Below are 17,144 nucleotides of genomic sequence, written 5' to 3'. Positions count from 1 at the left end.
TATAAATTTATATGATTTTTATATACCTTCAGCATTAAACCACTCTATTATTATAAAATACAAATTAATTTAATTATAATATTATAATACAATGTTTGATATACTTTAATATAATTTATTAATTTTATCTTTACATTAATATACTGTATATTAATATCTTTCTATAGAATTCTGTATTTTTTGTTTATAAACTTTAAATTAAATCTAAACTAAACTACAATATAATGATTGCGTTATTTGTGTTCATTAAATGCTTATCATGTGTTAACCCATACATTAAAATACTGTATGTTTTGGTTTACAATTAATTCAATACAATCAGTGATTTGTTAACAATTAAAACATTGATTGAAATCCAATAATCAATTCATTATTGATAGACATATGAAATGTCACATCAATTGGTTTATCACACGATTAGTCAATCATTTCGATGATTACATTCATTGTTTATCTGAAGACCAAGTGATTGACAGAAACGCAAACATTTAGCCACAGCTGTGACGGTGTGACCACCGGTTGGTTGATTTGACCAAAAGATGACACACCGTAGCCATACCGAGACATTCATACTGTTGAGGAATAATGCGACCAAAAAGAGATACTTTTATAAAGAGGTAAACCATTAAAACAATCGATTTATTCATACAGTTTGTGTCATATCTTGTGTTTGACAACAGTTTGAAACGGATGACGAAAGAGTTAATTTGGTGAACGGCAAGAATGATGCCAATGATATAGAGCTGACCATTGATGGCGACAACTTGACTGATACGGCAATTCCCGATTGGGTCTCCAATGTCGATGAGTTCCGATACGAAGTCATCAAAATCAACACTAAATGTATTTATTAATTAAATCTTTTATATTATTGTTTCAATAATTATGACCATATAGTGGATCAGCTAAATGTGATACAAAGGGAACACTTGAAGAGTAAGTCGACGTCTATATTCAGCGATGACTCTGAATCGGCGGCCAATCAGAGCTATGAAATAGAGATTGAATTTAAGTGTCAAGAGATCAACAAATTGTTTAATCGTTTGCATACTTTGATGAATCAAATGCAAGGGTTGGCCAAAATGAGGTCTGACTCACGTATTATAAAGAATGTCTTTCAATGGCAATGCAAAGAAATACAAGAATTGACACACAAATACCGATTTTGTCAAAACAATTATATAATTAAGTGTACAGAAAGTGATAAAATTGATGAACAATTTGTTATAACATTTGATGCCATATCTGACAAATCTGCTAATAAATCACAATTTGGTGTTCAACTTAATGGAGATGAAGTGTCATTCTTTGAAGATCTGAGACCATCGACAGGACCACAACAGCAACAGATGATGACCGATGTATTGGTAGACACCGAGCATTTGATAGCCAGAGATCAAGAGATGAACGCTATCGTCAAATCGATCGGTGAATTGAATCAAGTATTTCAAGATATAAATACTTTAGTCATAACACAGGGATCAGTGTTGGATCGGATCGACTATAACGTGGAAACAGTGCAGCACAGGGTTGAGGACGGAGTGCTYGCCTTAAGTAAAGCTGAAAAAAGTATGAGAAGTGCGCGTAAAATGAAATTAATTTTAATTTTAAGTGGTTTTGTGATACTTTTATTTATGTATTTAATTATATTTAAAACATAATTGTTTATCTAAAATCATAATTTATTAAACTATGAAATATCTATTTAAAAATAATTATTTAAACTTATGGTATTTAATGTTTGTTAGACTTAATGTTTTACATATATTTCCACAAAATTTTTGAATGTTTTGTTAATTTTGTATTTTACTTATTTTAAAGTTAAATATATTTCATTTATTTTATTAAATCATTAATAAATGTAAATATTTTTATGATAATTGATGTTTAAAGGGAGGTATTTTTAAACATTTCTATTACTAATTTCAATATTAAACATCACTAAATAAGCAAAGTTTCTCATAAATATATACAAAAATGCCTTCAAAACTGTCGGATATTGAAAGATATATAATATATTGAAACGAAAAGTAATTTATCTCATAATTTCAATTTAAAGTATAGAGAGCTATGTTTCAGTAGCAGTGGTTTGACATTTGCTTCACTCATATGTGAAAATATATTTGTGTTTACACTAACAAAGTATTGCAAACATTGGCCTATGAAATGATAGTTGAAAAAAACAATTAACAAAACATTAACCATAGAGTATATGGCAATAGACCACCACCGAAGTACACCTATGTTATCAATAGTTTATTTCAATACACATAACATTTTATTTGCTAAATTAATCAATCATTTAAAACAAACATTTTTCAAAATAAAAAATACTAATATAGTATATTTAATAATAATTAAAACATCTTATTAATATATAAAATACTAATACAGTATTGAATTTATATCATATTTTAGTTGTGGGTCTTTTTGAATATATAATTACCGGTAATGACTATAAACTGAATATACCGCTATTATTTCATAGTAGGAGTATATTCAGACAAATCAAATTGTTTTTCTAAAAATAAATATTGCTTTAAACTTTACTTTTTACTAAATTACAATTAGTTAATAAAGTGATGATTAAAATAAAAAATAATAATAATGTATGTGTATGTGTATGTGTATGTGTATGTGTATGTGTATGTGTATGTGTATGTGTATGTGTATGTGTATGTGTATGTGTATGTGTATGTGTGTGGTGTGTATGTGTATGTGTATGTGTATGTGTATGTGTATGTGTATGTGTATGTGTATGTGTATGTGTATGTGTATGTGTATGTGTATGTGTATGTGTATGTGTATGTGTGTGGTGTGTATGTGTGTGTATAGTCTATAATATTGTATGTAATAAGTAGGTGTATATACCTGAACGTCACTATCTATCACATGTATTACTGGTTTAGAGTTGATTCACGTGATAACTAAATATATATATATATAAGTTGTGCACACCGTATGAATGTATGTATTGGTGTAATAAGTTTTGGCAATTTATATATATATAGTGTTGCTATAAGTGAAGCGTACGGTTAGTTTGTTAAAAGTGCTTACAGTGTTATATATGATTAGCAATAAATTATATGAGGTATGGATGTTATGATTAGTTGATACATCATATCTATGGCCAAACCACCTCCAGTGGTGTTGTTGTTTGAATCCAAGTATAAGCTAACCATTTCTGCGCTAACGGTGTTTCAAAAACGTCAATATTATAGTCGAAAGCTTTCGAGTTGCGTGTGGTCTCTCTCACTGATGAGAGCACTGGTATGTTATGGTCTACCTGTGCCTTGTGTGTGGTGTCAGTAGTGATATTCAATTCTTGTGTGTCTGGCATTAGTGAACCACAATCTATACTTTTATATATGTTTTGTTAATTGAGATTATCGTCACTCTCTCTCTCTCCCACACAATCTCTTCATTATTTATAAATAACCGGTAATTATAAGAAAATATTTGTTTTGATTCAACACTTTTGGATGTATTGTTTTAATCAATTTCTTTGTGTCAAATCTATTGTTTGATTTAATCAAATGATAGCCGATATGCTCTTAAAGGGCAGATCTTTGTGGTTCAGAGTCTTATTACTCAACCTCCTGGTCCTCAACATGTATATCACAAGTACTGCCAACCATTCAACTTTTGCTGTGTTGGCTTCCAGTGCTTCAACAATACAACAATTGACTGGTGAGGACCAAAAGATTGCTGGTGAAGTGGTTAAAGAAGTGGTAGTAACCGATAGTTTGCCAAAAGCAATAAAAGGCAAAACAAGAGGTCCAACAAAAGAGTATAACAGAGCAATAGTCAAAGCATTTGAAGCAAAACTTTTACAATTATTTCAACTCAATTCACGACCYAAATCCAGACCTAATACCATCAATCTTATACCTGACTATATGCTGGATCTGTACCACAAACAACAATATTACAATCAGTTGCTCACCACTCATGACGATGAAGACAACGACAATCATATCGACGACAATACCGTCGAATACTCCGACAAATCCAGTGCTGATAATGACTTTAATCATAGACAACACTCAACCAAACATAATAACCAGAACACCGGTGCAAGTGGTGGCCAAACAGCTCATCAGCGATACCGAAGCCATCATTACAAGAGATTTAGTTTAAGTGGAAACGCAAATACTATTATAAGTCATAAACAGCATTATGAAGGTATGCCTATGTTTGGTATATATATGTGTATGTGTGCCCCACCATTACCTGTCCTATCAGCCTATTTTACAGATACACCTGAAAACAAACTATATGTAAAATGTTAAACTATAAGTACCCAAACAATACCCACCAAATATTATACTTAAAAATAAATGACTACTGGCTTTCAGTATAAAAATATTTGCCAATAAAGTCATATACTGTATATATTTGTAGTATATTTGAATGCATTGTCTCAATTTGTTAGTCAATTGAGATTTAATTAACATATAAACAATAATTTATTAATAGTTATATGTAAAATTAGCATGGTTTATACCTAATTTGTTATATTTGTTTTGTATTCCTCTATATTAACAACCATTTCAATACTTTATTAACAAAATATAGCGTAAAAATCAAAATCTTATTTTTGACATAAATAAGAAAATATTTAAAGTGTTTTATCTAAATATTTACTTTAAAGATGTTTGTCTAACATTTTATTGCTATCTACCAGAAAACATATAATATATAGCTATCATAGATTACTTTTAAAACAAATTATACATCAGGTATTTTAGTAGTTTTTTAATACTTAAAATTGTTTATCATTATTGTCTTCATTATAAAATATTATGAATATATTATTTGTGTATTTAATAGATTTATAGGCAATTTGGTAGTTAATGCAACTTAACAGTGCGTAAAGCTTTTTATTTATTAATATAATAGTTAGCAATAACTAAATGTCAGTCTGGAAAATGCAATTTGTGATCAATTATTTGAGGTCGTCATCAAAATTTATAAACAGTTTATATGTTTAGAGATATATATATTTATTAGAGTTGTCCTCTTTTACTATAACTAGAAAATTATATATATTTTCCGTAAAATTTTTAACGAAAAAATTAGCATTTTTCAGATCCTTAATCTTTGAATATATTTAATGTTTGCTTTAATAAACTCTATTACATTCAAGTATATATGAAAATACAGTACATTAATTGAGAGATGTATTTAATAAGATTAATGTTTAGTACATATAATATGAGTATATATTTAATGTGTTAGTTATTAATTCCTCACTCGTCTCTCTCTCTCTCACTTGTATTTCAACACAAATCTATTGCAACTCCTTATCCTTCAATTCCTTTTCATAAATATATTTATATATATCTTGTTTTTATATATATATATATATTTGTCTCTATGTTTTGATTGACGTTCAAATCCCAATGTTAACAACTATATACCTTTAAATAGATTTATAGCAAATTAGTTGTTAAGTAAAAGAGTTATGTTTGGGTTGAACACAAATTTTCGCACTAATGTATTGACACATCTCTTACTTAGCGATTAATTAATATTTACAGACATTCAGCGCATATTTCAAAATTAATAGTTATTCATAGATTGCTTGAAAATATTATGTTTATATTTATCACTTTTTAATATACCTTATAGTTTAAAAATATATATACCTAATGATTAATGATTTGTTAGTTTACACATAAAAATTGATTTGAATTACATGTAACTAATGATTACTATTTTTCTCGATTTTGTTTACATCTTAAACTCTTRTGTTTGAAACACATAATTTGATGGTATATTGGATCAGATGCCGGTGATGTTGAATGGGAAACACCAAATAGTGTAAAATTATTATTTAATATATCGTTATCTTCTGGTGAAGAGCTAAAGGGCGCAGAACTGCGTTTGTATAGACAGTCAATATTGAATAGACTTAATATGTCCCACAAGTCTCGTGTCAAATATGATATCAATACTAATGTTAATAATGATAATAATAATTATGTTATAACTAATAGTGAAAGTTCCTCTAAATTGTCTAAAAATAAAAAAGTGCGCCGAGAGAGGTCATCAAACAGGTCAGAGAGTAGCCCCGGGCAGCACCGGGAGCAGCGAACTGACAATAACTGGCAGCATATGCTGGTTAGAGTGACTATATATGATATACTGGAACTTCCTAAGACTAAGGACAGGGATCAGCTCTTAGTGAGGCCCATAGACACACATGTGGTAGATGTGAGGCACACAGAGTGGACCAGTTTTGATATATTTCCAGCAGTGCAACGTTGGACCACTAATCCTAATGCTAACTATGGATTATATGTGACTATAACTAATTTTAATGGATCCGACTCTATACCCGACACACATAGAGAACACGTGCGCTTAAAACCAACAGTGCCTCTACAACACATACAAACTGGTAATAATAATCTAAATGTTGAACAAAATTCATTGTCATCAAAATCCCAGTCCCAATCGTCTTTAGCAACACCTGTAATATCATCACCTGTTGTTGTATCAGACACTAAGTGTGACACATCTGCAGCTAAAGATATCAACGATGGTGTTAGTGGTGACCAATGCAAACATAAAGTCATCAAACAATTCAATGATGATTATTGGGCTCACGTCCAGCCCTTGTTAGTGACTTATTGGGATAAACCTAATCAAAGTAGTGACAATGCATTTCATGTGCGACACAAACGTCAGGCACATACCGGTGCACATCGACGTGGAAAGGGTCGACACAGAGGCAAAGGTCATAAAGAGAACTGTAGACGACATTCCTTGTATGTGGACTTTAGTGATGTCGGTTGGAATGACTGGATCGTCGCACCTCCCGGTTATCAGGCATACTATTGCAGCGGTGAGTGTCCGTTCCCGCTATCAGATCATCTAAACTCAACCAATCACGCTATTGTCCAAACATTGGTCAACTCAGTCAACCCATCGGCTGTGCCTAAAGCGTGTTGCATACCAACAGAGTTGTCACCCATATCTATGCTATATGTGGATGAATACGATAAAGTTGTACTTAAAAACTATCAGGACATGGTTGTCGAGGGATGTGGATGTCGTTAACACTACAGGTTAGTACTAATCAATGTCCTGAACAATGCTATCTATCATACCCTACTCTACCCTATCCTAACTTTTACCTCTCAATACCGACACTCAACTCTACCGTACTGTCAAGTTATTCCATTAATGTATTACTACCTCTCTCTCTCTCTCTCTCTCTCTCTGTGTGTGTGTGTGTCTTATAAACAGTATATGCATTTTGGTTGATATACTGATACCTATTATAATAGTAGTGCCACTATAACCACTACAACCACTATAACTCTCGGACTCTGTGAGTGAAAAGATATGACTGAGTGTGTGAGTGACTGACTGACTCTCTTATAGTGAGTGTGTGTGTGTGTGTGAGTGCACAGAAAATGAGAAAATTGATAGTTAAGGGAAATTAGTGGCCGACTCAGGAATGTTTGTTTTATGAGTGCTTTCGGCATCCGCTTTCTCTCTCTCTCTCTCTCTCTCTCTCTCTCAGCAAATGTAAGTTAAATTACGGGTAAAATAACCGAAAAGAAAAAATAGTTGAAAAAGCATTTTCACGAAAAAGCAAAAAGAAATGAGTACTCTATTGAAAGCCTCTATTATTAAGGCATTCCATTCACTAAAAAAGCAAACATTTATATATATTTTTACTGAACATAACATTACACTAACTATACAACTATAGCCACTACTATATAATACATGAATAGTGAACTCACCTGAGAAGTCACTTTAAAATATGTGAGAGAGAGACCTCTCTTTCACTAAATTTATAAATAAATATATAGCAAAACTTGAATAAGAAATACTGTATATAACTATTATAATGTATATAAAAGTCGAGTCAAAAAAAAAAGAGAATTAAGAGAAACTTTTATTTTTTGCTTTTCATAAATTTCTGGCAAAGATCTCTCTCTCTCTCTCTCTCTCTCTCTCTCTCTCTCTCTCTCTCTCTCTCTTATACTATAATACAAGTCCTTGACTTTTGATCATTATTTTGATCGCAAATATAATTTATTATATGAATTAATGAAAATAAGTGAAAGAGAAAAGTATGATAGTTTTGATTACTTATATATAGTTTATATGCAACTAATAAAAGTATTTTTCAACATATTTTTACTAAGCATTGAAAACTTGAAATTTTCTCTCACTATCCCTCTCTTAATCAATCYATGAAAACACTACTCAAACACCTGCGTTATATCATATGAAATGCCATAACTTACGTAACCATAACCTCACTGTTTGCATAACACTTAGACTTTTTTCAAAAGATATGACCATTTAGTTAGGTTTGCACTCATTTTCAACATTACACAAGAAAAATGTGTTTTTCTCGAGAGTTGTTTGAAAATATTTTCTTTATTGATAGTTATTAATGTAGTTTTGAGTGTTATTATACATCAATTGAATGGATGAGTGGAAGCCCTGCTATTTTTATTTATTTATTATGACATGTTTTGACCGATTCTATTGACACCACAAACTTATGCCACAAAAAAGTTTACGTCAAGTGTTAGCTATTATTATAATAATACTGTATATAACAAAATGATCATTCAATTTGAAATTGACTATCGAGGGTCACAACATGTTTATACATTATATGCTGTATATGTATATAGTATAGTATATAGCCTATTATGATGTATATGATGATGAAGAGATGATCATTTGGACATAAAATAGGAGGCAATTTATTTTGGTTGAGGTATACACCCGTCGAGAGGGACATATGGAGAGGTCAATACGTAAATGCAAATTATATTTCATAAGATCCCTAATGGAAACTATGCTTTTCTCAGTCCGTACCCAATGAGTGCCCTCCAGTCATGAAGTCAGAGAAAAATTGATAATTTCAAACATAAAACATAAAACAGCACCAAATGTAATACAATAGTAATATACTAGAGCTGTAAAAACGATATATGCTTTTTAAGTCCCATTTTATATTCTCCTTTTAAATGCCTGTTTTCAATATCTTTTCGGTCCTTTCAATGCCAAACCTGAGAGACATTTTTATTATCAACAAAAATGAACACTAAATGTGTACACATTTGCCGCTCAAACACAGTATATATATATATAATGTTTAGTAATGTTGCAAATGTTTTATACTACCCAATGAGGCGGTTCTTATGATGAGCACAGGTAGACATTGAGATATAGACACTAAAATTGATTTAATAATGTTTTTACTCAAAAATATATCATAATTCCTCTAATATTACATATCATTCAAAAATATCATAATTTCACATTCAAGTCATATACTATTTGGCAGTAAAAACATAAAAAATGAATTATATTAAAGTTATTTATATTTTATTTGAAGTATTAATAAAATACTTGAAAACCTTTTGACAACCAAAGGTAATGATGAAAATATTATATAAAATTGTATAATAATAATAATAATATAACAATAATAATAATCAGTATATGGAATGTAGAGAATTTAAATTATATTTTACAAATAACTCAGTTATTATATATTATTAGTTTTAAAAATCTATTGTATTCATAACTGATATAAAAATAAGAAATAAATTGTAAATAATAATAATAAACTAGTCTTTTGGTATGAAAATTATAGTATTATATGTTTGTGATCAATACAGTATTATTATCATAGCAGAGAAAGTTGTAAAATAATTTAAAATACACACACATAGACACACATACACAGCAATTTGAATAACAAATAATACATTTTACAGGTATATTATTATTCATGACTAAAGAAAAATAAATACAAAACTAAATAATAATTTTTATATATTGACTAAGAATTTAAAACATTTTAAGTGGTGTTTCGAGAGACTAGAGATATGTCCATTGATTTTACATTTCATACTATTTTGTATATTAAGAGTTTTAGGTTAAAACTGATTAACATCAGAGAGAGAGAGAGAGAGAGAGAGAGAGAGTTTACGAAATCAAAAACTACTTTCGCCACCCATTTGTTGAAGTATTTGACAACACAATAGACAGTATACTGTATTTTTGCTGACAGAGAGAAAGATAGGTATTTATAAAATGGATTTTATGTCCAAAACTGGCGTTTTTTCATTTTTCTCATTCCTGAGCCTCTAATTCCCGATAAAGAGATGTTATCTATATTTAACAGTGAATTTTATTTCAAATATTAGTAAATCGTTAAACACAATCAGTCAACGCATTTGTGAGAGAGAAGTGATATTAAAGTTTTGGTACATTTTTACAGGTAAGGCATAATATCCACACAACTGCATACATGAGAAGAGGGCGAGAAATTGAAGTACTTTTGAAGCCAAGCAGTCTATAGAGTCTATAGACTGGTTGACCCTATAGACTGTTTGGCTTCAAACCACTCCCGGCCTCACATAATATCGTGTACTCAATACCAATGTCTTATGTATTGAGTATTAGAGGAATTTCTTTCTCTTTTTTGGTCTCTAAACACAAGAATCTCATCGCCGGAGAAAAACTTGTTTTTATAAAGTGTTTCAATGAATTCCCAAAACTCAGACTCATTTACAATACAATACCACTGAAAGAGAGTGAGAGATAATGAGAGACACTATGCTATCAATATCTCAGAGTTTGAGATTCAAGTTTTTGTTTGTTTTCATGTTATGTATTATATTATAAAAATATTATTATTACTTATTATTTATATAATGATTATAAATATTTAAATATAAATATATTAAATCATATGTGAATAAATAAATAAATAAATTATGTATTTTATTATTATTATTAATATTATAATTATTGTAACAAAAAATAAAATGAGTTTAATTATATTCAACCAAATGAAATCAAATTATACATTTAATTTTGAAAATTGTTAAATATTATACCATAAATATCGCAATAATTATTAATATATTCAACATTATTCACTTATAACTAATTTAATAATTTTATTATAATAAATTTTTTATAAATATTTTTATTTACATTTTAAAAAAACGACAAAATAAAATGCAATTATATATTATTACCAAATGTAAACATTGACTTTGTTTTAATTACTATAGTATAAACTCAGTTTATGGACCAAAATTATAAATAGACAATATATAGTAAAAATAACAATAATGTAATTTAAATTTTAAGTCTAATTATTAATTTCTTGGCCTAATTTGGACAGTTGGCTCAGAAATTGGTTGGCATTCATTAGATCAGTCGTCCCATAGATTATACGTTTTGGCGCTGATTTAGATTTATTCTAAATTTAGACAATTATTATAAACAAATTCAATAAGTTTTGATGTATTTAATGGAAATTAATAATTTTTGGTAAAATAAATATTTATGAAAATCACAATTTATAGCCTAATCTAAACTACAGTTATGTCTACTTTAAGTCTATATAAGAGATAACTTACTTTACAATAGTCGACGAGATTTTGGTATTCAATATAATTTCCTCCGCCGACCATAAATACAATCGCCTATTGAATTGAATTACATATATAATAAAAACATAAAATTAGAGTGAAATTTAAGCATTTAGATAAATAAGAGAAAAATTAGTAATCAAAATATATATAAATATAAGGAAAAGTTTAAAAAATATAATTTACTTAGAAATACATATAATATTTCATTTATAATAATTTAAGTAATAATAATAATAAATTGAAAGCATTTTAAATAATCTTTAGTTGAAAACTACTTAAATTCAAGGAGAAAACGGGTATTGGATTTCAATCATCATATTATACAGTATATACCTATATATAAGTAGTTAGACTTAAACTCATTAATTATTTTTTACATATCTTTAGCAAATAGTTTTCATATAATGTAAACAATCATTGATTATGTAGTAAATTATAATTCAAAGCTAACTCTCTATTTGTGAGGTTTAGTTGAGTAAACATAACCTTATGAAACACGTCAACAAATATAATGGCTTCAAAAATAAATTTCTGAATATTAATTATTTTTGCAAAATAAAGATTTTTAATAACATATTCAAATTATTTTTTAAGTCAATTTAATTTTCAAATTTAATGACATTTATTAATGAATATTGCATATAAAATCATTCAAAATACTGTAGCTAATAAAACAACTTATAGTATATAATAAAACTAAAAAATCAAAATTCAATACTACAGTAATTATAAAAATTATTATTAAAAATTGTAAATCAAAAGATAGGATAAAATGAGAACTCACGTCATGAAAAGGTGTCTTATTTCGAGAGTTATTATTGTCGACGGTTTTCAACATTTTAGGATCAAAATATCGGTAATCATCGGCTTCTGGAACTGATTTCATTTCCATCAATGCGTCTACTATTCTGGTAATGGGTAGGGTATGCTTTTTAACCACCAAATTCTTTACGCCTTCCATTACAAACTGTGAGCCCTGACTCATGAGTTTTGAGAACATACTGACTGTTTTGGTACCGCCGCCCGTATGAAACACATACTGACTGTCAGATAAGGCAAGTTTACTAAACTTTTTCCATCGTTTAATATAATGATATGGATTAAGATCACAKCCTATCACTGATAGTTCACTTAAAATCTGGTTAATCTCCGATTCACTGACAGCACCCAAACCACACAGATATTGAATAAGAAATAATCTCATTTTGTCAGATCTGTGTCCAGCATTTGGATCAATAATCAATTCAAGCGGCGATTTATCCAATACTGCTTTTGACATAATTTTCTCTTCAATTTCAAAATAAATATCAAGTTTTCGACTTTTAATGTGATCCAATATGGCGGTCGCAATAGTTGTATGTAAATCAATTAATCGTTTCTTTTCTAAGAGTTCAGGCAATGAACTGACAGCTGATGTCAATTTAGCGGTATTGTCTGATAATAATGAAATGGCTTCATCGGCTATATTTCCATCCAAACCCATCTCTGATTTTAATCGTTTAACTTCTTCTTCAGAAGAACGATATGCTTCGAGTTCTTCCTGAACTGCTTCAGCCACGTGTGGGAATGGATTTCCTTTATTTGTTTCCCAAAATTTATCATTAGGGTTGAGGTCATATGTTTTAACTGTAGATTTGCGTTGTTTAGCATTGGGATCGGCCGACTCGTCAATCCGAACCTGATTTAACTTCAAGTCTAAAACATCGTGTGCCAGAGCCTGGTAGGTCCACGTGTGATGTAAAGGGGTAGTCATATCCATATTTCTGTCAAGAATAACAAGTAGTGGTCTTTGAAAAGTGAGGGCAACATTAGTGCCAAACAGATCTCCTCCGGTAAATAAATTATTTCGTGAATCTCTTAAATTTTCTCTAATCTTTCGGTCCAACTTTTCGGCCACCATTTCAGCTGCATTTCCCTTTGGTGATCGTATAATGGGAACGACACCAATAGTTACAAATACAGAAAACAGACTGTCCACTATATTGTCGATAACAAACTCCATATCAGTATCTTTTACATCACTTCTATTAATTGCATAATAAGAGACAAGATCTTTGTCCTGTTGTTTCAATACAAACATGTCTTCTTCAAGAGAAATAAAATTCAAGTATTGGTCGTAAACTTTTGTCACACAATTAGCACAATTGGCCTGAAGTGCAGCTGAGGCTAATTCTTCTAATTTTTGTCGAGATATGGGACTAATGAAGTTAAGGTAATAGTGATCATACAAATGGTTCCGAAAGTCTTGACATATTCTCATTATATTTTCATCAGTCGGTAACAAAAAATAAACGGCCGGAACATCGGGAATCGGGTCGCGATCGCTATGCAGTTGCCTTTTGAACAGTAAAACAATACATTAAAAACAAATTTTTAATATTTAAATAAATAGATATAAACAACAATACATGTGAAGTGTAATTCCCGATTCGCGTAACTCTTTTACAGAAAATAGCGGCGAAACGATGTCTTGTCCGCACCGGTCGTATATAAAGACCTTCCAAACCGGTTCCGTTGACGTCTGCTTTGTTACCATTGAGTTGAGACTCAATATGGATCTCATGGCATCTCAAAGACATAATAATAATTGTTAATAACCATCGATTGGTACAAAAAAAGTGGCCAAATATGTCGGTATTTGATACTTACTTTTTTGTCTCTCCCGTACCGTAAAGTTTGTCGACATTTTGCTAATATATTCACAGATTGTTTGGATTTAATTTAATTTGATTTAAGAAAACAATAAAATAAAAAATCAATTAATTAAATGACAACTCAATTGAGTGTCGATATAGTGATTATAATAACCAATAATAACATCAAAATAGTAATCAATAATAACGTGGAAGTAATCAAACAAACAGTGACTCACTATTTGTAAATAAATGACACATTTTTGTAGACTATTCACACATAACATGCATTGATTTCAATCAATACCCCATTTATTATTATATAATATATTTGTATTACAGTTTYGTATTCGTTATAATCATAAAATAGTGTACGTTATTAGTGATGAATAATGCAGTCAATTGTGACATTTAAAGTAGTGTTTAAGCAATAAATCAAAACAATCATTGAATTGATTGTCAATAACAGTGTATTTGCTGTCAATTTGATGACACAATTGATAATCATTGCAGACATACATTGTATTTATCGGTTATTTCGGGTCATAAAGTGGTAATTATTGGTTGACATGCAATTCGGTTGATGCCATGAGTGACTGTCACCCGAAGTCGTCGACCTCTGGCTCATCAGTGGTAGATCCGGCCGTCGGCGAAGTGAATCACATCTCGAAACTGTCGGACCATTTAAATGGTCTGTATTTGAGTGATAATATGAGTGACATAACTCTGGTTGTTGATGGCCAACGATTTCCTGCACATCGCGTACTTTTGGCCGCCAGAAGTAATTACTTTCGGGCACTTCTTTACGGAGGAATGAAGGAATCACAGGAAAATGAGATCCATTTGAAAGTGACGTCAGTTCATGCCTTCAAATATCTACTTAAATACATATATTGCGGACACATTCAACTTAAAAGTTTTAAAGAAGAAACCATTTTAGAGATCTTTGGTTTGAGTCACGAATACGGCTTTGAAGATCTCGAGAAAGCCATTTGTGATTACCTGAAGGACACGCTTTCCATCCGAAACGTGTGTCTTATCTACGATACGGCAAATCTTTTTCAATTGAAGTCTCTTTCGGATGTTTGTCAGACATTCATCGATAAGCAGGCATTGGATGTGATGCGAAACGAAGCCTTTTATAATTTATCGGCCATTTCTTTAAAAGAAATGATAAGTCGCGACTCGTTTTGTGCTCAAGAGATTGATATATACCAAGCAGTGTATGAATGGACACAACGTAATCAAGTGACGGATAATCCCGATGTTTTGCGTGATATAATTGCTTGCATTAGATTACCGTTGATATCAGTAAAAGATTTGTTAACAACTGTCCGCAACTCATCATTAGTCGACCCAAACGACATACTGGACGCCATACAAGTGAAACAAATATCACGAGATTCGGAGCTCAACTATCGGGGCTGTCTATTGCCTGATACAAACGTTGCCTGTAGTAGATTCAATGCAAAGGTTATCTATGGTGAGAATCCCAGAGCTCTTTTAGATGGAGACTCCAATAACTATGATATGGAAAAGGGATTTACACGACATCACATCGATGAGAGCACTGGACAGGGAATTGTTATTCAATTGGGAATGCAATGCATATTAAATCACATCCGAATGCTTTTATGGGATAAAGACATGAGAGCCTACTCTTATTATATCGAAATCTCGATGGATCTGAATGATTGGGTTCGTGTTATTGATCACACGCYATACCTGTGCCGTTCGTGGCAATACCTATACTTCCCATCCAGAGTTGCCAAATATGTACGAATATTTGGTACACATAATACCATAAATCGTGTGTTTCATGTCGTAGCCTTTGAGTGTATGTTTATTGAGAAACAATTTGAAATCGATAGGGGATTACTAGGTATTTGATTAATTAATTATTTTAAAGGTTGGTCTAAAGTAGCCAAACTCTAATAGTGGATAACTTATTTTTTATCAAATTATTATCCATTGATTTGTAATTTCATTTTAATAGAAAATTTATAAAGTAATTTTTGGTTTATAAGTTAAGAAATATTTTTACTATTTAAAACTTATATACTTTTTTTATTAAATTAATATTTATTGTTTTGCTACTCTTGACAAACTTGTAATTGATTTGATAACCTTTGATTATTGAATTACCGGTAATAATTGATTTGATGATATATGTAGTTCCCAGCTATAACGTGGCTACCATTCATAATAGCGCTCATGTTATAGAAGGTGTGAGCAGAACTCGTAATGCATTGATTAACGGTTGGTTTAATTTTTAATCAATAAATTTGATTTTTATTAATTAATTATTTACTAAATATGAATTAACAGGTGATTGGAAAAATTATGATTGGGATACCGGTTATACATGTCATCAATTGGGAAGCGGAGCTATAGTCGTTCAATTGGCTCAGCCATATATGATAGACTCGATGCGATTACTTTTATGGGATACAGATAAGCGCTCGTATAGCTATTATGTTGAGATATCGGTGGACCAACAGAACTGGCATATTGTGGCCGATAAGCGAAAAGAGTTTTGTCGTTCGTGGCAATTGTTAAAATTTACTCGAAGACCCGTTGTCTTCATTCGCATCGTCGGTGTCTATAATAGCGCTAATGAAGTGTTTCATTGCGTGCACTTTGAATGTCCGGCACAGATGTCCGAAGACAGTGATGTCGACTCTGAATCACAAATACTTGAAGAAGAAATTACAAGAATTACAGAAAATTTAGAGTCAGTTGAAGACATTGTTGATGAAAATATCGACGGAAACAATAATGAAATTGAAAATTAAAAAATCATTTTAGTCTTATTTTATGTTATTGTTTGTGAATGTCTTATCTTATTTTAGATGATACTAAATAATGGTATTTTTATAATAATCAACTTTTAACTACTGTAGAAGTTATTGAATGTTTGCTATATATTTTATGAAATGAAAAATTTAATCACGTGTCATATTTTGCATGTATTTATTAATAATCACAATTAATTAATTAATCATTTTCTTGTTAAATGTTAACTATAATTTTAATTATGTTCGTTAATATAAGTGGTAATATACAAACA

The 17,144-nt window shown here is 30.3% G+C and overlaps 4 protein-coding genes across 5 annotated transcripts; 3 read left to right on the top strand and 1 right to left on the bottom strand.

Moving 5' to 3' along the window:
* The first annotated feature begins 247 nt into the window (after window positions 1–247).
* Window positions 248–1,661, top strand: LOC128953034 (syntaxin-16-like). Its single transcript, XM_054298527.1, has 3 exons — window positions 248–617; window positions 681–843; window positions 898–1,661. Exons 1-3 carry the CDS (start codon window positions 540–542, stop codon window positions 1,659–1,661), a joined length of 1,005 nt encoding a protein of 334 aa, XP_054154502.1. The 5' UTR covers window positions 248–539.
* Window positions 1,662–2,973: 1,312 nt separating this feature from the next.
* On the top strand, window positions 2,974–10,332 carry LOC128952585 (uncharacterized). Of its 2 annotated transcripts, XM_054298001.1 has the most exons (4): window positions 2,974–3,441; window positions 3,544–4,185; window positions 5,792–7,076; window positions 10,200–10,332. In XM_054298001.1, exons 2-3 carry the CDS (start codon window positions 3,549–3,551, stop codon window positions 7,066–7,068), a joined length of 1,914 nt encoding a protein of 637 aa, XP_054153976.1. In that variant the 5' UTR covers window positions 2,974–3,441; window positions 3,544–3,548; the 3' UTR covers window positions 7,069–7,076; window positions 10,200–10,332. The 2 variants fall into 2 exon arrangements, with proteins under 2 accessions (XP_054153976.1, XP_054153975.1); XM_054298000.1 differs by lacking the exon at window positions 2,974–3,441 and having other exon boundaries at window positions 3,471–4,185.
* An 823-nt stretch (window positions 10,333–11,155) lies between these two features.
* LOC128952892 (sec1 family domain-containing protein 1-like) lies at window positions 11,156–14,335 on the bottom strand. Its single transcript, XM_054298351.1, has 5 exons — window positions 14,091–14,335; window positions 13,850–14,009; window positions 12,226–13,777; window positions 11,427–11,492; window positions 11,156–11,266 (listed from the first exon to the last, which is right to left on the bottom strand). The coding sequence occupies exons 1-5, from the start codon at window positions 14,125–14,127 to the stop codon at window positions 11,156–11,158; spliced, it is 1,926 nt and encodes a 641-aa protein (XP_054154326.1). The 5' UTR covers window positions 14,128–14,335.
* Window positions 14,336–14,443: 108 nt separating this feature from the next.
* On the top strand, window positions 14,444–16,903 carry LOC128953047 (BTB/POZ domain-containing protein 9-like). Its single transcript, XM_054298545.1, has 3 exons — window positions 14,444–15,956; window positions 16,250–16,333; window positions 16,403–16,903. Exons 1-3 carry the CDS (start codon window positions 14,663–14,665, stop codon window positions 16,867–16,869), a joined length of 1,845 nt encoding a protein of 614 aa, XP_054154520.1. The 5' UTR covers window positions 14,444–14,662; the 3' UTR covers window positions 16,870–16,903.
* Window positions 16,904–17,144: the final 241 nt, after the last annotated feature.

The sequence above is a fragment of the Oppia nitens genome, unplaced genomic scaffold, assembly GCF_028296485.1.
Source record: "Oppia nitens isolate AA-2021 unplaced genomic scaffold, nextdenovo-longstitch-racon4-pilon3 scaffold1_pilon_pilon_pilon, whole genome shotgun sequence".
Taxonomy (NCBI): Eukaryota; Metazoa; Arthropoda; class Arachnida; order Sarcoptiformes; family Oppiidae; genus Oppia; species Oppia nitens.
The sequence above is the reverse complement of the archived record's forward strand: the minus strand, read 5'-3'. Positions and strand labels throughout refer to the sequence as shown.